This window comes from Perissodus microlepis, chromosome 14 (genome assembly GCF_051167445.1).
Source record: "Perissodus microlepis isolate ML-2025 ecotype Zambia chromosome 14, ASM5116744v1, whole genome shotgun sequence".
Lineage (NCBI taxonomy): Eukaryota > Metazoa > Chordata > Actinopteri > Cichliformes > Cichlidae > Perissodus > Perissodus microlepis.
The window spans coordinates 37,083,078-37,109,168 of NC_140474.1; the positions used below are offsets into that span (position 1 = coordinate 37,083,078).

The 26,091-nt window shown below is 41.1% G+C and overlaps 4 protein-coding genes across 5 annotated transcripts in view; 2 read left to right on the plus strand and 2 right to left on the minus strand.

Annotated features, from left to right (window-relative positions):
- Positions 1-1,381: 1,381 nt before the first annotated feature.
- LOC146374363 (uncharacterized) lies at positions 1,382-10,079 on the plus strand. The gene is made up of 9 exons (XM_084950176.1): positions 1,382-2,413; positions 7,070-7,188; positions 7,685-7,890; positions 7,972-8,071; positions 8,169-8,342; positions 8,373-8,540; positions 8,623-8,767; positions 8,905-9,031; positions 9,157-10,079. The coding sequence occupies exons 1-9, from the start codon at positions 2,288-2,290 to the stop codon at positions 9,507-9,509; spliced, it is 1,518 nt and encodes a 505-aa protein (XP_084806302.1). The 5' UTR covers positions 1,382-2,287; the 3' UTR covers positions 9,510-10,079.
- Positions 9,817-26,091, minus strand: part of LOC146374364 (uncharacterized) — a 57,473-nt gene continuing 41,198 nt past the window's right edge. Inside the window, exons 5-6 of the mRNA XM_084950177.1 lie at positions 10,285-10,537; positions 9,817-9,954 (exon numbers count right to left, since the gene is read on the minus strand). Of these exons, the coding sequence (XP_084806303.1) occupies positions 9,817-9,954; positions 10,285-10,537 (391 nt within the window). The remainder of the gene's footprint in view (positions 9,955-10,284; positions 10,538-26,091) is intronic.
- Positions 13,582-15,381, plus strand: LOC146374365 (uncharacterized). The gene has a single exon (XM_084951531.1). It carries the CDS (start codon positions 14,221-14,223, stop codon positions 15,379-15,381), a length of 1,161 nt encoding a protein of 386 aa, XP_084807657.1. The 5' UTR covers positions 13,582-14,220.
- On the minus strand, positions 20,864-24,230 carry LOC146374366 (uncharacterized). Of its 2 annotated transcripts, XM_084951704.1 has the most exons (3): positions 23,078-24,230; positions 21,810-21,854; positions 20,864-21,717 (listed from the first exon to the last, which is right to left on the minus strand). In XM_084951704.1, exons 2-3 carry the CDS (start codon positions 21,847-21,849, stop codon positions 20,864-20,866), a joined length of 894 nt encoding a protein of 297 aa, XP_084807830.1. In that variant the 5' UTR covers positions 21,850-21,854; positions 23,078-24,230. The 2 variants fall into 2 exon arrangements, with proteins under 2 accessions (XP_084807830.1, XP_084807832.1); XM_084951706.1 differs by lacking the exon at positions 23,078-24,230 and having other exon boundaries at positions 21,810-21,964.

Sequence of the window (26,091 nt, forward strand, 5' to 3'; positions counted from 1 at the left end):
GGAGAAATTTATTTTGCGGGAACAAAAGCTGAATTTGAGTGAACAAAATTCATTGCTGCATGCAAAAAAATGTATTTCAGTGTTTGCGCTTATCCATATCAGAATCAGAATCAGAATACTTTATCGATCCCTGGGGGAAATTATTTTTTTGTTACAGTGCTCCATTATAAACCAACATAAACCAACATTAACAAGACAGACAATACGCTAACTAAGAATAGTACAATATACATACGTATACACACACACACACACACACACACATATACATACATACATATACACACACACACATATACATACATACATATACATACATACGTATATACACACACATATACATACATACGTATATACACACACACATACATACATACGTATATACACACACACATAAGTCACTCATTAATAAATAGCTGGAAAAGAAACGTGTAGTTGTAGCAGTAACCAGTGTGTTAAGTGGATCAGTTGTACAGGGAGCCACAGGCAGGAAAGATTTCCTGTGTCGTTCAGTGGTGCTTTTCGGTAATCTCAGTCTCTCACTGAACGAGCTCCTGTGACTGACCAGCATGTCATGGAGTGGGTGGGAGGTGTTATCCAACATTGTCTTTATCTTGGACAGCATCCGCCTCTCCGACACCACCTTGAGGGAGTCCAGCTCCATCCCCACAACATTACTGGCCTTACGCATTAGTTTATTAAGTCTGTTGGCATCTGCGACCCTCAGCCTGCTCCCCCAGCATGCAACAGCATAGAGGATCGCACTGGCCACAACAGACTCATAGAAAATCCTGAGCATTTTCTGGCAGATGTTGAAGGACCTCAGTCGCCTCAAAAAATAGAGACGACTCTGGCCCTTCCTGTAAAGTGCTGTGGTGTTTTTAGCCCAGTCCAGTTTATTGTCAATGTGTACTCCAAGGTATTTATAGTCCTCCACAATGTCAACACTGACCCCCTGGATTGAAACAGGGGTCAAGTGTTTCCTGGTCTTCCTGAAGTCCACGATCAGTTCCTTGGTCTTTGCCACGTTGAGCTGCAGATGATTCTGCTCACACCACGTGACAAAGGAGTCGACCACAGCCCGGTACTCTGTCTCATCATCCCTGCTGATGCATCCAACCACCGCAGAGTCATCAGAAAACCTCTGAAGATGGCAGGTCTCTGTGCAGTGGCTGAAGTCTGTGGTGTAGAGGGTGAAGAGGAAGGGGGAGAGGACAGTCCCCTGTGGTGCCCCTGTGTTGCTGATCACCTTGTCAGACACACACTGTGGGAGACGTACATATTGTGGTCTTCCTGTCAGGTAATCAACAATCCAGGACACCAGAGAAGCATCCACCTGCATCGCTGCTAACTTATCACCCAGGAGGGTCGGCCTGATGGTATTGAAAGCACTAGAAAAGTCAAAAAACATGACCCTCACAGTGCTTGCCGGCTGGTCCAGATGGGTGTAGACACGATTGAGCAGGTAGATGATGGCGTCCTCTGTTCCGAGACGAGGCTGATAAGCGAACTGAAGGGGATCCAGATGTGGTCTTACTATGGGTCGCAGCTGGTCCAGGATGAGCCATTCCAGGGTCTTCATGATGTGGGAGGTCAGTGCCACAGGCCTGTAATCCTGGGGGCCACTGGGACGTGGCGTCTTTGGTACAGGGACGAGGCATGATGTCTTCCACATCACTGGGACCCTCTGCAGACTCAGACTCAGCATAAACAGTTTATGAAAGACTCCACACAGCTGGGGGGCACAGGTCTTGAGGACGAGGGGACTCACTCCGTCTGGTCCAGCAGACTTGCCTGAGTGAAGTCTCCTCATTTGCATCTCAACCTGGTATTGAGTGAAGGTGATGGGTGGGGGAGGGGTGTCAGGAATCTCACAGGAGGCAACAGCGCCATGTGAAGAGAGAGGCTGGCACAGTGGTGTGGCTCTGGGTTCCAGGCTGACTACAGGTGAGGTTGTGGGGGTGGGAGCAGACACTGTGGTGTCGAATCTATTGAAAAACAGATTCAACTCGTTAGCTCTATTCTCACCTCCCTCAGCTCCCCTGCTGTTGGTTGGCCTGAATCCAGTGATGGTCTTCATGCCCCTCCACACCTCTCTCATGCTGTTCTGCTGGAGTTTCCACTCCAGCTTCCTCCTGTAATTGTCCTTAGCCTCTCTGATCTTGTCCTTTAGTAACACCTGGACCTTCCTCACCTCCTCTTTATTGCCCCCTCTGAAAGCCCTCTTCTTGTTGTTGAGGAGGGCTTTGATGTCCTTAGTCACCCACGGCTTGTTATTTGGGTAACAATGAACAGTCTGAGCTGGAACAATGGAGTCGGTGCAGAAAGTTATGTAGTCTGTGATACACTCAGTAAGCCCATTGATGTCCTCGGCGTGAGGCTCACAGAGTGTTTCCCAGTCGGTCACCTCGAAACAGCCCTGTAGTTCCGCTAAGGCCTCCTCTGACCACCTCCTAACAGTCCTCGTGGTCACAGGTTCCCTCCTCACAATTGGCACATAGCGGGGGGTGAGGTGAATCAGGTTATGATCTGACCTACCAAGTGGGGGGAGGGAGGAGGAGTTGTATGCATCCTTGACATTAGCATACAGTAGGTCTAGAATTTTTTCTCCCCTGGTCGGACAGTCCACATATTGTCTGAATGTTGTTAGTGTATTGTCCAGTGATACATGGTTGAAGTAACGGTTTATACCTCCTCCTCGCTTCGAGCCTCCGCTGTCTCACCGTCTCCTTCTTTCTTCTCTTCTGTCCTTGACCTCTGCATCCCCGATGTGTTTTCCTCCAAATTTCAGCTGGTACTTCTGCGGGCCTGGCCAGCGAGCCGGCCGGCATCAGGGCGATCAGCTGATCTCTGGAGTAAACAGTCCGTGAGTGTAGGAGATGTGCCGCGGTCCCGTTCCTTGATAAAAGTAACAGTTCCACGGCCACCAGAAGAACAAAAACTCTCTCAATCCACATGATTGAGTAAAAGATAATAAACGGATGAAAATACAAGTCAGAAAAAAAAAAAAAAAAAAAAAAAAGAATACGTAAGAAAAAAAAGAGCTAAACTAAGAGAAAAAGCAGGAGCGACTGTAACAGGCTGCACGCTGGTTGGCGCATGCGCACTGAAGCACGCTTGCTCGCAATGTGTTGCTTGCGCTCACAACATTCTCTGCTTCGTGCGCTCAACTCTCTGTACACCGTTATAAGTGTGCCACAAAACCAACCAATCACAGACTTGGTTTCAAAAATTCTGATTGGCTCTTACGGTCTCCAATCAGCTCACTAGCTACTGCCTTCCGGACACCGGAAACACTGTCCACTTAGCCTCACTTCTTGCAGATAGAGCAGGGCTCGCAAAATCGCTAGCCCGATGTCCCGGGGCTAGTGATTTTTCCAGTCGGGCTACCAAAATCTACAGGGAGTGCAGAATTATTAGGCAAATGAGTATTTTGTCCACTTCATCCTCTTCATGCATGTTGTCTTACTCCAAGCTGTATAGGCTCTAAAACCTACTACCAATTAAGCATATTAGGTGATGTGCATCTCTGTAATGAGAAGGGGTGTGGTGTAATGACATCAACACCCTATATCAGGTGTGCATAATTATTAGGCAACTTCCTTTCCTTTGGCAAAATGGGTCAAAAGAAGGACTTGACAGGCTCAGAAAAGTCAAAAATAGTGAGATATCTTGCAGAGGGATGCAGCAGTCTCAAAACTGCAAAGCTTCTGAAGCGTGATCATCGAACAATCAAGCGTTTCATTCAAAATAGTCAACAGGGTCGCAAGAAGCGTGTGGAAAAACCAAGGCGCAAAATAACTGCCCATGAACTGAGAAAAGTCAAGCGTGCAGCTGCCAAGATGCCACTTGCCACCAGTTTGGCCATATTTCAGAGCTGCAACATCACTGGAGTGCCCAAAAGCACAAGGTGTGCAATACTCAGAGACATGGCCAAGGTAAGAAAGGCTGAAAGACGACCACCACTGAACAAGACACACAAGCTGAAACGTCAAGACTGGGCCAAGAAATATCTCAAGACTTATTTTTCTAAGGTTTTATGGACTGATGAAATGAGAGTGAGTCTTGATGGGCCAGATGGATGGGCCCGTGGCTGGATTGGTAAAGGGCAGAGAGCTCCAGTCCGACTCAGACGCCAGCAAGGTGGAGGTGGAGTACTGGTTTGGGCTGGTATCATCAAAGATGAGCTTGTGGGGCCTTTTCAGGTTGAGGATGGAGTCAAGCTCAACTCCCAGTCCTACTGCCAGTTTCTGGAAGACACCTTCTTCAAGCAGTGGTACAGGAAGAAGTCTGCATCCTTCAAGAAAAACATGATTTTCATGCAGGACAATGCTCCATCACACGCGTCCAAGTACTCCACAGCGTGGCTGGCAAGAAAGGGTATAAAAGAAGAAAAACTAATGACATGGCCTCCTTGTTCACCTGATCTGAACCCCATTGAGAACCTGTGGTCCATCATCAAATGTGAGATTTACAAGGAGGGAAAACAGTACACCTCTCTGAACAGTGTCTGGGAGGCTGTGGTTGCTGCTGCACGCAATGTTGATGGTGAACAGATCAAAACACTGACAGAATCCATGGATGGCAGGCTTTTGAGTGTCCTTGCAAAGAAAGGTGGCTATATTGGTCGCTGATTTGTTTTTGTTTTGTTTTTGAATGTCAGAAATGTATATTTGTGAATGTGGAGATGTTATATTGGTTTCACTGGTAAAAATAAATAATTGAAATGGGTATATATTTGTTTTTTGTTAAGTTGCCTAATAATTATGCACAGTAATAGTCACCTGCACACACAGATATCCCCCTAAAATAGCTAAAACTAAAAACAAACTAAAAACTACTTCCAAAAACATTCAGCTTTGATATTAATGAGTTTTTTGGGTTCATTGAGAACATGGTTGTTGTTCAATAATAAAATTATTCCTCAAAAATGCAACTTGCCTAATAATTCTGCACTCCCTGTATCTCTGTCCTGCCCGTCGGGCTATCATAGTGTGACCAAGTGGTCGGCGGGGTTAGATAAAAGGAAATAATAAAATGACAACGCCACCTAGGGGAATTTCACCCCCAGGAAATATATTTAAGAAAAATAGATAAAAGGAGGCCGCACAGATTCAAGGATGCACACTGAGGCAGGTTGGCTCCAATATTAAAACAGTTTTATTTATAGTAAAAATAAATAAAATATTAAAAACCAAGATGTAGCGTCATTGTTGACAGTGTCCTAAAGTGAAAATAGAACAATCATGGAACTTGGACTTACCAGCAGCCGTGGAACCAAAAGAAAATCACACAAAAAGAAAATCACTGCAGCCCACCCGGTGCTGTACAAAAGAAAGTGTGAAAACGACCCACCACCTGAGGTCTGAAATGCACCGGGATGTCATGCTTGGAGAAAACTCTCCTAAGTCTCCTCTCCTAAGTCTGGTCTTCTTTCAAAGAAGACCAGACACCAGCGAGGGAGGATAAGAAGGACAGACGCAACAACATTGTCATCCCCTATGTAGCCGGTGTATCAGAAAAACTTAGGAGAGTTTTCTCCAAGCATGACATCCCGGTGCATTTCAGACCCAGCAACACGCTCAGACAAAAACTGGTTCACCCGAAAGACAAAACGCCAAAACACAGACTTAACAATGTGGTGTATGCTGTACAGTGCAGCGAGGAATGCCCAGACCTCTACATTGGAGAGACCAAACAGCCACTTCACAAGCGCATGGCACAACACAGAAGAGCCACCTCCACAGGACAAGACTCAGCAGTCCATCTGCATCTTAAGGATAAAGGACACTCTTTCGAGGATGCCAATGTTCACATTTTGGACAGAGGACAGATGGTTTGAAAGAGGAGTGAAAGAAGCCCTCTATGTCCACTGTGAGCGACCATCTTTGAACAGAGGCGGGGGTTTACAACACCAACTCTCTGCCATCTATAATCCAGTTTTGAGATCCCTTCCCAGACGCCTTAACGCCCACTCACATCCTGGGCCATCTGACCTCAGGAATTCGCATGATAAGGTGGGGCCAGGTTTCACAATGAACACACCCGAAACTCTGGCTGATTGGGACCCACACCCAGTTTCACACCTTGGCTCAGGCGATTAGAGGATCATCAGGGGGTCCTTTTGTCCCTCTGTGGGGGGAAACTCCCACTAGGTTTATATCTGGGACTCTCCACCATTTGACCTTAGAACTGAAGAAGCTTCTCGGATGAGAGGTGAAACGTCTTCAAGTAACTTAAAGAAGTCCAGACGCTTTTCTTTGCAAGCTCCTTTGACTACGATGACCTGGATGACTGAGAACCTTCACAGACATGTTAAAAGAATAAAAGGACACTGAGCGTCAGGCTCGCTACAGATCATAAAAAACTAAAACACACTTTAATAAAAGAAATCACACACACACACACACGAAGGCTTATACCCCACGGGTCAAACTACCAGTCGTGCTGGTAGTAGTTATTCTCAATCGCAAGCCGGTCTGGCTCCCCACCGGCTGAGACCGGCAACCAAGGCGATTTAAAGTCCCAGCACGACACTCGGGCAGAGGGTCGCTTCAGCCCGATCACAGAAGCGTGGGTACGAGCAACAGTCCAGAATAAAATAGAATAAAACCAGGCGAACCAGAAAAAGGTAAGCCTATTTAATAAAAACAAGATAAGACCAGCTAAAAACAAGACGAGACAAGACAGCAGGCTCCACCGAGGAGGAGTCCTCACAACAGCGGCTGGGAAGGCGTTTCACTCTTCCGATTTAGGTTGGGCGATTTGCCACGGAGAGGTGAATACAGCAGTCAAACCCTAAAACAACAGATAAATGTAACCTTAGACTCTTATAGCTATGAATGCTAATAAAAGTAGTTTTAACGGCTTACCCCAGGACCGGAGGCGCTATACTCTCACTGGTGGGGATAACACGAGCACCTCTCTCCGCAACGTCGGCATAGAACAAACTGCCGCGTTACAACATGCCGCAAAAACTATATTAACACAAATTCCAGTACTCGGAGGGAATCTGAGGTTAAGCGAAAGCATACCTGTAGCTGTCATATGATCTGCTCTTGCTGATCAGTCCGTCGCAGTGTGCCAGCACTTACTGCTGCTTTGCGCCGAATGCACGGGAGGAATGATCCAACAAAAACACCGGCTTAGCTTTATACGGGCTAACGCCACCCTGCAATCAATATGCAGGTGGGTTCCCAATTAACCTAGTTGCGCAACGAAGAGAACGAGCGCAGGAGAGAGAGAGAGAAAAAGAAAGGCGAGTAGCCCATCTGGCTACAATAGGAAGGAAAAATATATGTCAATGCTTTTTTTTTTTAAACTTTGTTTTGTCAACAGCTTTCAATGCATGGTGCCTGAAGAAAATGACCAAACTACAGGGACACCAGCTCAAACTTCAGTATGCACAACAGACAGGTACTTTTTGCTCTATTATAGTTCATATACACACTATTATGCAGAACCATTTGTTAAAATTATGTGTAAGATTTTTTACACAATAACTGGGGCTTAATTTCATATAAAACATTTTATGATCACACTACTTTAAATTATTGTTAAAGGTTGTTGCACAGAACATGCTGCAATAATTTCTAATCACGTTTAATGTGGTAGCCTCTTTTAATCTAAAGATGATTATTTTTCTTTGAGAACTTAGGATGTTTTCTACCCTGTTTTTGTTAAGCGTGGAAGATGTATTGTGTTGCCTTGAACAACAAGTCGACACCACAACAGAATTTAAGTTGTGTGTGGACAGAGAAGACCTTCCAGACAGAGGCATTCTCCAGTGGCAGAGAAAAAAATCTGCATCTCCCACCAGTGTTCTTAGGGTGGTTTTCATTGGAGAGGCAGGCGTGGATACAGGAGCACTTAGGAAAGAGTTTTTGAGTGGTGAGTAGCCTATTACCTGTTTTGTCCTATTGTCAATAAATAATGGATAACTTAAAAATGCAGATATTTTTTGTATGAAAGACATGATTTCAGGTATTGAAAGCAGATTCTTTGAAGGACCTGAGAACAAGGGCAAAAACCCCAAGTATTCTCTGACCGATCTTGATAATGAAAACTTCAGGTTGGTTACATACGAGTTTTGTGTATTACATTTAATACGCATCCGATATTTTTGTAAATGTTACCTGAAAATGAATTATAATCATTTGTCTACACAGAACTGTTGGTGAAATAATTGCAGTCAGCCTCGCCCAAGGAGGCCCATCTCCTGCCTTTTTCAAAGAATGGTGCTACAATTTCCTCTGCTCAGGAGAGGTTGATTTCAGCTGTCTGTCTAAGGAGGATGTTGCAGATGTGGAATCTTCCCTGCTCATCCGCAAAGTGAGCACCTGGTTTAGCTCTGGCACATGATATATTATGAGTATGGTGTTTTTAAACACTTTTAACCTTCTGTATTTCCTCTTTCACATTATACATTTCCAAGTTGAAGATGCAGCAGACATACAGTCTCTGATGATGTGGGCTGATGAAATTGTCAGCTGTGGATACACAAACCAGATAAAGATGGATAGTAAGGAAAGCATGATCCGGTAAGGGAGAAAAAGTCAGAGAGATCATTAACCCATCCCCAACTAGTTTTTCATTTTGGTTTTTTTGTTTGTTTTTTTTAAGTGCCATTGTCTTACACTCTACAACAAGACTGATTCCAATGCTACAGCAGCTCAGAGAGGGCATGGAACTGTATGGTCTTGTGAACCTGATGGCTGTAAATCCTGAAGCTTGCCACAGTTTGTTTGTTCCTGGGAAAATCCTCAAAGTAAGTATTAACATAGCAGCTTCAGTCTGAGCCGAAGACAGTCCACTTATCTGTACTGTAGTTATCCTGTATTTATTTATTAGTTTTGAATGAACAATATATCTATAATATAATCTACTTTATTTCCTTATTTAGAGCCAGACGCTGATTTCATTATGATGAGCTGCCAACCACATTTCAGTGAAAAGGGGACATCCAGGGAGAGAACTGAGAGGAAGATCATACATTTTTTGCAAGATTTCTTGCAGGAGATTGAAGTATCAGGTACTATATAGTATTAGCTGTATATACCTATAGTATTGTATATATACCGTATGCATCTGTTAAATATTTTTGCTTTAACATGCAGGGCACTAGGAAGTATTCTTAGTTGTTAATTTAAAACATTGTAATCCAGATTGCTTTTTATTTAGAAAAGACTTCAGAAACATTTTCAAACATCACAGATGGAAACACAGGTGGTGAAAAATCAGAGTCTCTTGCTGTCCACCATGTGCTCCAGTGGATGACCGGCCAGTCCCATGTTCCCATCCTTCCTGATGAAAAGAGACATTTCAAAATAACATGCAAGTTTGACCACGAATGTAAGGAGCGGCTGGGAGATCACTCCATTTGTTACCCAGTTGTGAGTGCATGCACTTGTACTGTGACTTTTCCAGTGCAGCATCTGGACACTTACACAGTGTTTAAAACCATAATGAGTGCAGCAGTTAAATATGGTGGTGGATTCCACAGAGTTTAACACATTGTTTTAATTTGGAAACTAAATGAGTAAAAATGTTTCTAAACATTAGCTGTTAAGATGTTCGTAGCCGTTTCATGAAAATGACAAGACTTCAAAACTTTGTGTAGGGTCCTACGTTGATAGATAATAAGCAAGTGCTTTGTTTGCTTGTCTACTTGTAATCTGAATGTTTTAGCAAAGAAATCCAGTATTTGAGAACTTAAAAGAGCGTTGACTTTCACGTCTATGTTAAGTGTCACTGTTGGTTTGACACCTGTAGCAGGAATTGTATGTACAGGTCACGACCGTGTGACTCAGAATGTTCCTAGGGATTAATAGTTCTCTGAAGTCCCTCCAGGGTTTCCTCATCCAGTGGGCATTCAACTTCAGGAACCACAACTGTGCTGTTAGATTCTTCTTGCAGTACAGCACTCTCCCAGTCAATGCCTGGATCCTGAAGCTCCTTCAAATCCACAAACATATATAATGGTCATTATTCCAGAATAGGTACTTTTGGGAGGAATGTTATTTTGTGTAAGCGTTTTTTCCATTAAATACAACAATTTAAAAAGAATGCCTTTGTTTTCATGTTCTTCTTACTGTAATTTAGATTAGTGGTAATTGATAAGCAAGAATGTATAAAATCACCAGAAGCATCTCCCAGATGTGCTACAAGTGTTTAATTTGTTAATTTCAGAAGAGCAGAGTTAACTGCTAACTAAAATTTTGAAATTCAACATTTAAATAAATCAAAAAAAAATCTGATTATGATCTGGTACCTCAAGTCTCTCGCCCTCGTCCAGCTCTTGTAGATACACCAGAGCTGTTCAGGAGTGAGACCACCTTCTGTCCTGAGCGGATGATTATTCCATTCTCCAACAAAGGTGACAAGATCTGCTCGGAGTCGAGGGACAAAGATGTAGTGGACACCAAAGAGATGAATGACATCTGAAATGTCAAGCAGGCCATCCTCCTCGAGTGAGTGAAGAATATCATGGTACTTGCTAGTGACTGCAATCCAGGCATCACGCCAAAGTCGTTCTACTCTGTAAATACATTTGAATTTGGATTTCAGGTATTTCATGCTTCAAATCAATATCAGAACTGCTACAACAATCTACCCATGCAGTCCATAATAATATAAAAAACATCAAAAGACTAACCTCTGATTGTGGACACTCTTTCCAGATATGAAACTCGCTCTCCCTGTTCCTCTCGTGGTAAACATGAAATGTGCAATGTCCAGGTTTTCTACTCCTTGATCTGCCCTAACCCTATGATAAAAATACATTTTTAAGGAATTTTTAAAGTGTTCTTTAATGAAACTTGTTGCTAGCATATAAATTTAATCAGGGCATAAAATCTTGATGGCAAGCTGTGAAGCTGGGCTGATCTCAGGAAAAATGAGAATGCAGTTTTTGCCCTGTTGTTAGTTGCTGCATCCAAGTACAGGACCTGCAGTAAAAACAAATGGAAAATTAAAGATCTGGTTTCAGATCATGTATAGTTTTTCAGTTAATAATGCAGTTTCATAATAAGTGTTCAAGGAATATTGTACGGTTCTATGTTCATAACCATAATTCAAAGCTTGAGTAGTCTATACATCAATATTGGTAGTACTTATCAAAAAAAGTTGAACCTTTTTTTTTGTAAAGAACTGATTATAAATTTAAAAAAAATTGCAAATCGTCCACTATGTTGGCTTGCTGAATAATTGATGTTCATAAAAAAATAACCTAATAAAGCTCTCATTTCAAAACTACCAAATATTCTACATAACAGTTACAATTTTACCTTCCTTGAGTAGCCATCCACTCCACCAAAGATCACAACATTGTACCTGTTTCAGAGGGAAAACAATCTCACTAAGGCTTGATTTGCAGAACATGTAAGACATTGAAAATACATTTTTCATACGCACACTTGCCACTGATTTAAACTGGACACTTGTCAGGTGTGCTGAAAATAATACCAGCATTTTTATATGTGAAAGTGGATAAGTTCAATGAGACTAAATATTTTAGTTCTCTTGTCATGATTTTCTGGAGCACTTACCGTATTATGTGTTGATGGGCTTGTTATCATGGAAAATATCGATATACAAAGTGTAAATAATTGCTCAAGAAAATTTACAATTAACAATATTACTGGTTATGTTACACATCTTGTAATCCCTTTACTTAATATTACTCTATCAAGTGCTTTTTAAAATATTATAAATACACTGAAAGACCTATCAGATAAGGTTGATTAAAGCAGATTTAAAGTATAACGTGCATCTTTCTGCCCAACTTGTGTCAGAGCTATATAAGTGGGTATTTTACCTTATTAGCTTGTGATTTGTGTCTACACTGTAAAAAAAAGTCAGTAAAATATACAGCAAAACACCGTCAAATTCCAACGGTAATGGAGCGTAAAACCAAAAACTTCCTTTTACTGTATTAAATAGATTGAATAACCGTTAATTGTGAGACTGGATAAAACTTTGTTTTTTACTGTAATAAAATGTTGAAATTATAAATATTTTCTGTGAAAACAAATAAATATGCATACATTTTACAATTAAATGTTCAAAATGTCTGAAAAACTTAGATTTTACGGTATTATTTGAGTAAAACTACATCTTTTGGGGTTGTGCACATTGGAATTCACAGTATAAAGCTGTAGATTTTTAAGCAAACAAAAACATTCATTTTTACAGAAGCAAGATGTTAAAAAATAGGGTCCACCGTAATAATACAACCAGTAAATACCATTTAAAAAAAAAAGCAAATATCAGCAGTGAAAGACAATAAAATTGATAGTATTTTTTTTATTTTAAAATTCCAATACTGATATACAGATTAAAAGTTAGGCCTGCAGTATATCATTGTTAACCTTCTGATAAAAAAAAAAAATCAACAGCAAAAGAAGATGTTAAAAATAAAGTTCATGGTTGTGAATAAAATTGATTTCAATAATCTTTTTTAATTATTATTTTAAAACAACTTTATGTTGTTGTGTTTCACGCCATATTATCAGACCACCTTAAGTGGGTCCGCCTTAAATTTTGAGTTTGTGTGATCGCTGTTGATTGGTAGCTAAACTGCTGGTAAACTGTGTACAGACGTTTTACGTTCGAATTGCAAAGAAAAAAAAAATCTGGTAGCAACATTGTGCAGTATGAGCGAACCATTTCACCAAAAAAAGGGGAAGCAAGGCAAGACGTGGCTGCAGCGGTCTGCAGACGTGACTTCTGATCAGATTCGAACCTCCTCCTAAAGAAACGAAGAGCCACATTGCATTGCGGGATGACGTCACCTGAAAATGACCAATAGCGCGGCACGCTGCTGAGCTGTGTGCCAACCGCTCTTTTTTTCATGCAGGAGACTCAAGTTGGCTTCGCTAACGGACACAGTTTTGAACTCGTATATTAGCGCCATTTATTGCTGCTTGGACCACAGCATCTTCGGAATTGGTAGACATCCTGGCAGCTTACAATTAGTTCGAGGTGAGGTGAGTACATGCAACTTCAAGTTATCTCTGTTATAAAAATCCACCAGCCCAGCGTTTATAGATAATTTTAGCAGTTCGTTTTTTATGAGTGAGGTTGTGAATTTAGTTAGCATTTGTGAGTTGAGTTAGCATTACTGTAGGTAAGCATTGCTCTGGATTAGTTTCTGTGTTTGGCGTGCTTAATTCGCTAGGGAGGAATTACCAAAGTACATGGAGTTATGTTAACCTGTAATTTCTGTGGTAAGGTAGTTCAGTCATCAGGGGGCTACGTGCTTCATTGTAAACTGCATCGGAATGAGCCACGTTGTTTCTTTCGGTGTATTGAAGCAGGCTGCAAGCAGACATACACCAGGTATGGCGCGTTTAAGGCTCATTTTTACCCCACCCATGTCACTGGTGTGGCGGTGGTTTCTTCGTTTACATGTGCAATGGCGATGTGTGAACGTCAGTGTCAGAACTCTAAAGAGTTAATAGCTCATCTGAAGAGCCATATTGTAGAAGGACACGTGGTCACTTGTCCAGTAAGAGGATGCACAAATACCTTTAGAGTTAAATCATCTTTCACTGCTCACATGTCACGTAAACACAGAGTTTTCAGACAGCAGCATTGGTGATTTATATAGAGAGTCTGCATGTCAATCATCATCTGTTCCAACCACATCAGATGACTTTGTACCCTTGATTTCCGAGCCTGCTGCACAGTCTATTACAGATGAAGATAACATGGAAATGCCCCCTGAATTCTGTGATCTTTTTCTGAGAAACGTTTCACTATTCTACTTAAAATTGCAGGGTCAGTTTCTACTGCCTGCTTCAACCATACAGAACATTGTGGAGGAAATGCAGAACATGCATGAGTTGGGACAGACATACAGTTTGGGTAAACTTGCATCACTGTTAAAAGATGACACATCATTATCAGAGGAGGACATCAACAAAGTCTGCGAGTCTGTCAAAAGCTATGATCTTTTTTCTGCATGTCATACCGGGCCATTGAGGACAGTGCACTCCAGAGCTCAGACCTTTAAAAAAGCCTTCAACTATGTGGAACCAAAGAAAATATTTTTAGGGAGAGATGAAAACAGAAAAGATAGGTTTGCCTATTATGTGCCTTTAAGAGAGACTTTGAGATGTCTGCTAGAGTCTGATCTGTGGCAGAAATCAGAAGAGCCCTCTACTGAGCCTCCTGCTGATGTTCTGTGTGGCATAAGTGATAGTAAGCTGTTTAAATCAAATGGTTTTTTTTGGTCAAAACCCATCATGTCTCAAGCTAGTACTCTACCAGGATGCCTTTGAAGTCGTTAACCCTTTAGGCTCTGCAAGGACAAAACACAAGGTATTAGCTGTATATGCATCAGTGGCAAACTTGCCACTTCATGTGCGCTCAGACACAGATCACATGTCTCTTGTCTTACTGTGCAGGGAGAAAGATTTTAAAGAGTTTGGTCATGCTAATGTCTTCTCTGAATTACTGGCAGACTTGAAAGAATTGGAGGACAGTGGGATTGTTGCATCAGATGAAACTAGAGTCAAAGGAACTTTGTTTTGCATTGCTGGTGATAATCTGGGTTCTCACTGTATTGGTGGCTTCACTGAAAACTTTAGTTCTTCAAAGTACTTCTGCAGGTACTGCCTGATAACGAAATCTGAATTTCAGGGTGCTGACCCAAATCTGTGTGGACCAGAACGTACCAAAGAGAACTACAACTCTGCTGTTGATCGCCTCCAGATTGACAATACACCAGACGTCGAAGGAGTGAAGTTCAGGTCAGTGTTCAATTCACTGAAATACTTCAACGTTTGTATGCCAGGCTTGCCACCATGTCTAGGTCATGATATCTTTGAGGGAGTTTTGGCTTATGATGTGGCACTGTATCTGAAATACTTCATAAAGAAAAAAGCATGGTTCACTTACTCCACTCTGAACCGACGCGTCAAACAGTTTAGTTATCATGCCTCTGATGCTTCTACAAAGCCATCTGAGGTCAGTCCTCAAGCAGCTAAACTCTCAGGACAGGCTGTACAGAACTGGAACTTCCTCCGATTGCTGCCTCTCATAGTTGGTGACATAGTGACAGACCCCACAGATGATGTGTGGAACTTAACTCTGCAGCTGAAAGATATTGTAGACATGGTGTGTGCTCAGAAAATTTCAGTGGCTCAGGTAGCATATCTTGATATTCTTATTCAAGGATATTTAGAGTCAAGAAAAGCTCTGTTCCCAGAATGCAACCTGAGACCAAAACACCATTTTCTACGCCATTACCCAGCACTGATTCTGAAATTTGGCCCACTGATAAGATTATGGACAATGCGCTTTGAAAGTAAGCACAGTTATTTCAAGAGGTGTGCCAGAAATCTGAAAAATTTCAAAAACCTCTGCCATACACTCTGAAAGACATCAGATGTTTCAAGCCCATCTTGCAGCAGGGTCATTGTGTCAGTCTGTCTTGAAAGTCAAAGATGGTTCTCCATTTTACTCACTGCTGTACAGTAAAGCCATTCAAGAAGCAGTTCAAATGTTTGACTTTACTGAAACCAATACAAAGGTCACAGTAGAAATGATGTACAAGGGAACACAGTACAAGAAAGGACACTTCCTTCTCACAGTTTGGTGAAGTAGTTCTCATTTTGATTAAGAATGACAGTGTTTATTTTCTGGTGTCGGTGCACGTGACAGAATACCATTCTCAGTATCATCTGCACTCAGTGAGAAAGGAAAAAGAAAAGATGCAGTGTGTGAACATCATTGACTTAATTGATTTCTATCCATTAACATCTTACATGAAGTATGGGTACCAAATGTTTCCATTGAAACACAGTGTGCTGCCACAATAATGGTGCTGTTAGTTTGGTACTTACGAAACACTGTATAAAAGTGTAGTATCAAGCAAGATCAGCTTCATATTTTAAGACCAAAGGTACCACTTGGTGTAAATTGACCTTTATTCACATTCTTTTATCAGACGTCTCGGAAATGAAGGACAGCATAAGGAGTTCCATTACTAAGGTGCTGCCGGACCTGTCTGCCTTAATCCTTGAAATTGTACTGGAGGCACTACAATCATTAGGAGTGGAGACATCTCAGGACCTGCAGTTCATCAGTGAGACTGATCTGAACTCTGTCATGAGACCAGTTCAGGCAAGAAAACTGCTGGCTGCCTGGAAACAAACCAGTAAGTATTATGATTTCATTGCACAATAGCCATGAAGGGCTTTCTGTTTTTTCTATTATGCTTTGGCCAAGGTCCAAAAAGTAAAGTAAACAGATTCAAGAAGATATTTTACACATTTCTTTGTTGTCTGTCTCTAAATCTTATTTTGTCTTTATTATGATTAAAAAGGTTTGTTTTGTTCCTGTCCTTTTCAGACACTGAATTTGAGCAGAAACCATAAGGATACTCAAAGGACCTGTGACTCTCAGGAAATGGTGAGATTTCAGGTCATAATCTTTTTTCTTTTTTTTCCCCATTAAATTCATTTTCCTTTTTCCCTTTACAATATTGCTGTTTTGTTTTTGTAAACCGCATCAAATGAGAGGGACAGATGAAACCGTTTCAAGACAATGGCAGCAAAAACATGCTGAAGATTGAAACAAACCTTGGCTGTAAATATTTGGTATGTGTTTTACCGTAAATCAAATTGTTGAAAAACATTCAGCTACACTGCAACACAGGGAAACTTGATTTGCACTTATTTTGTTACTTTAATTTCTTGTCTCATTATTTTTGTCAGTTATTATTGTTTATGGTGTATGCCCTTCTTGTTTTCTTTCTGAATGCAGAAGGTATCTAGCCAGTCCACAATGAAAGCTTCGTTGCACCCCATGAGTCTTCTGGCAGAAATGATGGCGCCTGTATTCTTTGGTTTCCCTAAACATCACACCCTGCCTGTTTATGCGAGGCTCTTCAATTAAGTCTGCACCCAAAGATTCAATAAGAGGTAAGCAGTGGTATTATTCAAGTTTTGCTAAAGAAAGATGGACAGGAGACACTAATCTTAATCAGCCGAGCTCAGGTTCATGTCCAGGTGAGCAGTTTCATACGCTATAAAATGTAGATTGAATGATAGGTCTCATCACCATGCATTCAGCCATTAACTTCAAGTTCTATGATAAATCAATAGGAAACTTAAATACATTTTCCAACAAATTATGATTGTGATTAGGGCTGCGTTGTCTATGTATCACTTTTACATAAGTAGATTTAAAGGATAACTATTGCCAAAACGCAACCTGGGCTGTTTTTTTTTTTTTTTTTTTACTGTACCGATTTTGATGCGCTCAAATTTATGCCCCGGCCCCCTAGTATTCCCATTCACTGGCTATTGACCACAAAACAAAATCACGGTCAATCTCAAAAACGGCTCGTTTGTCATAATTATGCTTTTAGATATGTTTGTCTCGTTTACAGTAAAAAAAAAAAAAAAAAAAAAACAGCCCAGGTTGCATTTTGACAATAGCTATCCTTTAAGAACTGTATATTTTACACTTAAGAAATCATTTATCATTAGATCTGTTTTTGGCAGCACGTTTTGTTCATTTCTGTGCATTTTGCTCAAGCACTGATCAAATTTTGTCCATTTTTTGCTGCAGAGGGGATCCTGCCAGTCCAAAGTGAACTCCTGATGGACATTGAAGTACTCCTGCAGAGCTTGTATCTTCGACACCACGCGCATTAGAAACTCCACTGAGTCCTTTCCTTCACCAAGGCAGGACCCAGTGACTCATTACTGTTGATAGGTCAGGGGCAGGTAATATTTTGTTTCATGTTTATTCATTCCTCCACGGATTACCAGCCATATATATGGACACATGCTGTATTCTCAAGATCTATGCTGTTTTGTAGGAATAGAGAAAATGATATGTTTAGTCTGTTTTCAAATGGTATGTCAAATTTTCTCCTTGTTTATCAGTAATATTCACTACCTTGGTTATATATGAGCATCTTTAGATTTTTCTATATTTAGCGGTTGCAAACGTAAAATGTACGGTAAACCATTTATGTTCCTCATATTGTACTGTATTTTTAGCGGTAAAAAACCGGCAGCTGTGGTTGCCAGGAATTTACCGTAAAATGTATCTGGTCAAAATAAAATGCTGTAATTTGTTATACAATTTCACTGTGTTTTTTACTGTCAAAGGTTTTAATAAGGTTTAACATATTTCTGTTATTTTTACAGTTATTTACAATAATAGGGTCTATCCTATTACTGTTAAATTAACAACAAATTACTGTAAATATTATATTATAACTTTTTTTTTTTTTAACTGCAAATATCCGTAAAAAGCTATGGAAAGTTGCATTTTTTACATTAAATTTCTATATAATTGACAAATATATTTGTTTTTTTTCTATCATGATAAATGATATAATTAAATAATACGCTGTCTACCTTAAAATTTAGGGTTACAAAACCAGTATACCGTATTGTCTTTTACAGATTCCACATTTTTTTCACGGTATATTCCTGGCAACCACAGCTGCCGGTATTTTACCGTAAATTTGACAGTTTTTTTTTTTTTTTTTTTTTTTTACAGTGTATATGGTGTGTGTGTGTGTGTACAGAGAGGCAGCCAGGTTCATAATGGATATGAGGAAGTGTTTTTTTTTTTTGTTTGTTTGTTTTTTTAAAAAGGAGCCACATTCAGGTAAAAGTGTAAAATCAAACGATCCATCAATAAAGGATAATGTTGGATCAGTGTTTCAATACTTATATCCTTGATTAGATGTACATGTGTTTTGGTTATTTGCCTTTTGGTTAAAAGGAAACTGAGAGAGGACTTTTTTATTAGTGATCTTAATAGTATTTTTTAATCTAATTGAGAGAGTGACTTGGGGTTAATGTCTTGCCCAAGGACAGTTAGCATGCAGTCTGGAGCAGCCAGGGATCGACCCAAAAACCATCTGATTAGTAGATGACCTGCTCCACCTCCTGAGCCACAGCCGCCCCTTTTAGAGGTAAAGAATGATTTAGAAAGTAAGTACAGTAATTTTTTGAGGTGATTTCATTAAAAAAAATCATTTTTGCTTCTAATTACATAATTAAGGTGTAATTACATCTTCCAACAAATTGATACATAAACGTATCATTTATCTACTAAAAATACATAGGAGCTGGCGTCATGTTGTGGAAGCTGCCATCTTGCCCCACCATCATACACTGGCTGAGATGGGCATCGCTGCTCCGCCTTTTCATGTTTTCTGTAAGTGGATTTATACATTACTTTGAATTTAAAGATGTCAAATAGCTCTTTCACACTACATACGACCATTTCACATTCGTACATGTATATTTTGGTGATCTCTTTCTCAGTATGTTTTTCTTCTTATGGAAATAAGCTAAGATTAAACCGGTTAATGTTAGGCTCCAGTGTCCTAAAAAAATCAGACCTAAACTTTTAGGCATTACGCTGACGGACGGATGGACGGACCATGAATGCTTTCTCATCCTTCTTGTCATGCAGCATGGAAGTGTCTGAGGGGCTTTTCCACTTGGAATCGGGATACTGTGTCCACACTTCAGAGGTGGAGTTTCCAGCATCTCACCTGGGCCTCATCTGCAAACAATCAGCAGGAGGGCTTCTTAAACCAGCGCTGCCTGCTACTCCTCGCCAGTTTGTTCTGCCATCTCCAGTGGTAACTAGGCTTCCCCTCTGCTCCAGTTCTGGCGTGCTCCTTCCCTGTGTTTAACCTTGTTTTCCCTGTGTTTAGGTCTCCTCTGCCAACATACTCATCCTACCCTCAAACTCCCTTACCCGTCCAGCAACTTCTTCTCCCTCTGTTGCAGAATTCCCGTTGGATTGTTCCCATCAGGAGCCAGGTGTTCAGTCTCTCGATAGCTTTTCCTCTGGTTCCTGCTCTCTGCTGACACTCCTAGCTCGAGCCACGTTCTCCATTCCCTCTCTTTAAACAAAGTCTCATAAATAGTTTAACCATGTGCATTGAATCTGCATTTGGGTCTAAGCTTTCTATGGAGGGAAGAAATCATCACAGTGACATCTATTCAATTTTCAATTCAATTTTATTTAAAGAGCGCCAAATGACAGCAACAGTCAGCTGAAGGCGCTTTATATTGTAAGATATACTTACAAAGAAAACCCCAACAATCATATGACCCCCTATGAGCAAGCACTTTGGCGACAGTGGGAAGGAAAAACTCCCTTTTAACAGGAAGAAACCTCCAGCAGAACCAGGCTCAGGGAGGGGCGGCCATCTGCTGCGACCGGTTGGGGAGGGGCAGGGAAAATAGTATAAAGACGTGGAAGAGAGACAGAGGTTAATAACAAGTACCATTCAGTGCAGAGAGGTCTATTAAACATAGTGGGTGAAGAAGAAACACCCAGTGCACCATGGGAATCCCCCGGCAGCCTAATGCTGGGCATACACTGTGCGATTTTTGGCCCATTTTGAGCCGATTTTTCAGTCGTGCGACCGTTTTGGGGATCGTCCCGAGTTTGGCCTTGATCGTGTGTCGTGCGTCGTCTACATAACGAGGGTAACGGGGTAACGAGAAGCGATTAAAACCTCACGACCAGCTCCCGATCATCAATCGGGAGCTGGTCGTAAGAAATCGTAAGAAAATCAAACCTGTCGTCCTGAGGGTGTCACCGCAGCGTCGCGCACGCGCAAACGCAGAAATGAGAGCGAAAAGACGGAGTAGAACGGCGGCGCGGCGTGTGATCTGGACACAAGCGATGGAGGCACAAACTTCTCACCCCTGCGAGTCAATCGTACAGTTTGAGCAGGAGCTGAATAACGCGACTGAAAGAAATCGCACAGTGTATGCCCAGCTTATTGCAGCATGGAGGATTCAGGGTCACCTGAGTAGGCCATCAGCCTACTAAAAGGATACTGAAGAAACCCGTCGAAGTAGTCTTAGTCTTCATCGCTGCTGCTGCTGGACTCATTTGAACACCTCCGAAGTTTGCAAACAGGCAAGTATTCCTCTTCTTCCTCAAAGTCCTCTCGGGAACGCTTCCTCGAGCCTCCAGCTTCATGGTTGTCAAGTTCTTCGTGTGCATCTTCAAAAAGTCCATCACTGCTGCTCTCAGAGTGGTCGTACACAGTTGAGCTGGTCCCCGAATCAGAGTTTGCAAGCCTGGATTTTTTGCTATTACGCTCTTCTTCGTCCACGTCTTCCTCTCTGGACCTTTTCGTGGATCCACCAGGCTGCGGTTCTTCTTCTGTTACCTGCTGACTGATGTCCTCATCGGCAATATTATCAACATGAGGACAGCCCTCGCTATCAGTGTCAGAAGCAGAGAAGAAGTCAGAGTCATCGTCGCTCCATCTGATTCTTTTGTTGGGTTCCAAATCTTCCTCATCCATCTCTCTAGACCTCCTCCTGGAAACACTTGGCTGAGGGTCCTCTTCTGGGATGTACTGGTGAACATCCACACGGTCTTCAAATGCCTCCTCATTTTCAATGCCAACAACAACCACAGCATTATGATCCTCGTGCTGTTCATTGTTGTCAGCATTGGCATTATTGTCCCTCACATTAATATTTTGAGCGTTGACATTGTTGTCATTGTGATCGTCATTGTAATCGTCGTCATCGTCACCGTAGAGGTCATCATATTGTTCCAGTACTGAAGCTATTAGCTCATGCAGAAACCAACGAATGTCACGGAGAGCGAGATACAGATTGTTCACGAAGCCTCCATTAACTGGTTCATTAGCAGGTTCCTGATCTCCATGTGCAAACCTTTGTGGGTTACCCTGTTGGCCTGCAAGATCATTAAATCTTTTAATTAACATCCATAACTATCTGCTGAAAATCTGTTTTTCATCAATTTCAAGACTGAGTACATGTGCTTACCGTTTTGGTTATTTTGTGGTCCATCTCCACTTCCACTCATTTTGACTACAAGGAACACAAAACAACAATGATCAGTAAACCTCAACTAAGAATGTTCAGAGAATTTGCTTTTTTTGTGATGACTTTAGGCTGCGTCCGAACGTACACGGCTATGTTTGAAAACGCACGTTTTCCTTTTTCGTTTAAAAAAAAAAAAAAAATCCAGTCCACATGTGCAGTTTTGAAAAAATATCTCCTTCCACATCTAAACGCTAAAAACAAAGTGAAACGCTGTCAAGAACACGCCAAATCTTAACCGTGTAGAAATGTTGGCCAATCAGAAGTCTAGAAGCCTGGGTGGGAAAACCTCACAAAACCTTACGTACTTCTGAGAAGTTTTTGTCTTTTTCTGGAAAAGCAGCTAATTTTGTGTTATTTTCACGTGCCTTCATCGTTTCAAATGTTAATAACTAAAGACAGCTTTTTGGCTGGAACAGATTCACAACTTTGGAATGGACAAAATGCATACAGCATACATAAATGTAATCTTTTTAAATTACATTTATTCCAAACCGACGTCAGGATTTGGGTTGTGAGAGCGTCTGTGTTGAATGTAGAAGCCACGTCTGATGCCTCTGTGTTTCTAAATGGAGGCACAGTAACTGTGTGTGTATATGTAAGTGTGTAAAAACTGCAGATACTAAGATTAACAGACACAGTATGTTGTCTACATCTGCCATTGTAGAAACTGATCTCATGTAAACACTAACGTGGCCACAGCGTGACGTCAACAGCGGCGCACACTTTTGACATTGCCTGAGTAAATGTCCGTTTTCCTCGTCCACACCTAAACACAAAAACGTCGTTTTCAAAAATCTCACCTTTCAGTGACTCAATCTGCTGTTTAGGTGTGGAAGAAAGGCCCAAATGCAGAGACAAAGCTGCGCTTTCAAACATGTGGACGCAGCCTCAGTTTCTCAGAAATTCTAATAGTTTGTTTGAGAACAAAACTTAAGTCTTCTCTATTTTCCTAAATGAACAAAATAATCTCAGAAATAATCGTGTTAAAAAGAGCTTCTGTCACTCTAAGATATGATTAAGAACATTTTCTAATTTATGTACATTTGTTTTCCTGAATAATAGATCCACATCATCCTCTCTATGATGGAAAATATAGTCTAGTCTTGCACAATGTAAAGTACATAAATACTGTCCTGGCAGGCAGGAAAATCAGGCTTTATATATTTAAGTAATTGATCTTAAGTTTATAAACTGAAATTTGAGCTTACTTTAGTTCTTGGTAAATTACAGAGCAGTTAATCCTCAGGGAAACGTGGAAATGTCACTAAATAGTGGTCTGCTTTCATACGGTTGCAGTGTCTCTTCAGTTTTGTGTTCATATGCTGATGTTTTCATTCAAAACCTGCTTAAATGCTGTGATGTCACTTTAGCAGCAAAGACTGCGGAATGTGCAGAGATTCTTTTTACATCAAGTTGTTTGCTCAGAGTTTGATATCTTTTAAATGGAGACAAAACAAAACAGACAGAAGTGAATCTAAAAGACTAAAGCAGTCAATGTGTTATTATTTTTATTTATTCTAATAGTTCCTGTAAAGTTCTACTCTAAGAGATTCATCTCGGCCTTCATGCAGGATTAAAGCTCAATAATGAGGACACACACACAAAATATAAAACATTTCTTTATGATTGTTAGGCAAAGTTATCAAACATATATCCACTAATATGGTCTCATTCTTGCTCTGCTCCCTAATTTTTCCCTGGAGGCATCGCTATGGCAACAAAACAACAAGCTGTTTCCAGAGCTTAATATTTAACACGTCTTTGTTATAAACTTTATTTGTACAAATCTGTGATGTCGATGTGCACAACGTGGGATTTAGACCTCGGAGGGTTAATCAACAAATCACGAAAAATTAGCTTTAAATTTGTGTTCATGACGGTGCAGATTTCTGACATTTTGTGTACTTTAAGCATTTAACAATTTGATTGTTTTCTAATAAAAACTGTGTGAAACTCAAGTTAGACCTGTGTTTGTAAATGAACCGCCCCATGTTGTGTAGCTTTCTGGATTTTATACTTATTGGGCTACATATTAATTTACTATACAGGCTATACAGTAGATAAAATCTAAACTCACATGTTTTATGTAAGTAAATTGTTTAATCATGTGGGCTACAGACAGTAATCAAGTTATGGACTATATTGATATGAGAAACGTGCATACTTACTGCATTTGAATCATTTTAACCATATGTAACCACCTGCGTGTCATGGTCCCGGGACTTCTACCTGGTTTTTTGTGTGTCTTGTATTGTTGTTGTTTGATGTCAGTTTTAGGGTCCCTCGGTTGTTCTGTTAAGATGTTGCTTATTTGATTTCCCCTCGTGACTTTACCCCCTGTGTGTCCCCTCTGTGTGTCTGCCAGTCCCCATGCCTCGTTTCTCCTCCTTGTGTTTTATTCCATGTTTTCCCAGCCCGCTATGTCTGTGTTCTCTTCCAATCTGGTCTGCGTCTCTGTGTGCTTCCTGTTTTACTTTGATAGTCTCCCGTCAGTGTTGTGTTACTCCTGCCGCCGTGTCTCGTTATGATTATCAGTGTCACCTGTGTTCCCCGTGAGCTCCCACTTCCCTCGTTAACCCTCTGTGTATTTGTGTCCGCGTCTCCTACATTTCCTACATAATAGAGCTATAATAAATGTGTGTTTGGGTTTTTAAGGTACAGAAATCAGCTGCTAAAATAATTGCTTTGACTTTTGGTGTTGGGAATGCTTTACGGTCTGTTCTGTAGGAACGCTGAATTAATATATTGACTGTCTGGCCCCTTCTGGCTATTTAATAGTTGCTGAAGGAGATTTTGTTCATCCCCAGCTGATCTCATCCATATTTATATAAAATCTAGCATACTCCACACCACACAAAGTCAGAAGCCAGTTAAAATCTGTACGTGGTACCTGAGGCGGTGCTGCACTGACCAGTGGTTTCTGGCTATTTGCTGGTTCAGCCTGCCTATCACTGCAACTCTTGGCTCTTATTGGTCAGGCTGACGGCATGCTCACTCAACACAATATGAAACAGAGGACAACAATAGAAACATTAGTGCTGTTAGTCTGCTGCACTATAGCTACAGCGGTATGAAAACTGCCTTTTCATTGTCACTCACTCACTAGTTTTCACCTTCCCAGTTTATCACCCTCTATTTTCAGCATACCCCCTATGTAGCACTATATGGTGTGTGTGTGTGTGTACAGAGAGGCAGCCAGGTTCATAATGGATATGAGGAAGTGTTTTGTTTTTTTTTAAAAAAGGAGCCACATTCAGGTAAAAGTGTAAAATCAAACGATCCATCAATAAAGGATAATGTTGGATCAGTGTTTCAATACTTATATCCTTGATTAGATGTACATGTGGTTTGGTTATTTGCCTTTTGGTTAAAAGGAAACTGAGAGAGGACTTTTTTATTAGTGATCTTAATAGTATTTTTTAATCTAATTGAGAGAGTGACTTGGGGTTAATGTCTTGCCCAAGGACAGTTAGCATGCAGTCTGGAGCAGCCAGGGATCGACCCAAAAACCATCTGATTAGTAGATGACATGCTCCACCTCCTGAGCCACAGCCGCCCCTTTTAGAGGTAAAGAATGATTTAGAAAGTAAGTACAGTAATTTTTTGAGGCGATTTGATTAAAGTAATCAAAGCAAGACGGCCGCTCACAGCTCGGAGCCGTTCAGCCGGTAATATTCAAACTTTTCAAACTTCTCCGAGAAACTGACCTCGGCCAGCAGGCCTGAGTTTGCTGCTTTCTGGAAGCTCTTCTGAGTAAACCCACAGACTATTATACTCTGGCTTTACAGCTTTAAGAAACAACAGACAGTTAATCTTCATATTCAAGAAATTAGCTTTAGCAAAAATTAGCATTAGCTACTAGCAGCTGCTAGCTCGCCAGTTAAAATAAAAGAAGAAAGGACCCCTGGACTGGAATGGCTGGTTAAGATAAATATTTTATTGGAGTCTCACGAGTAACACAAACTAAAGACAGTATGCCACCCAAGAAAGGCCCAACACCAGAGGAGGTCGAGGATATAAAAACCTCCCTCGGAGCACTGTGCGGAGACGTGGCCGCAGTCAGGGCGCAGCAGGAGCTGCTTCTGGGGCTTTTGGAGGAGGTAAAACAGCTACGCCTCCAAAATGCTGAGAAGGACAGACGAATTATGGATCTTGAGCGGCGGGTGGATGAGCTGGAGCAGTACACCCGTACGAACGATGTGGTCATTAGCGGTATAAAAAT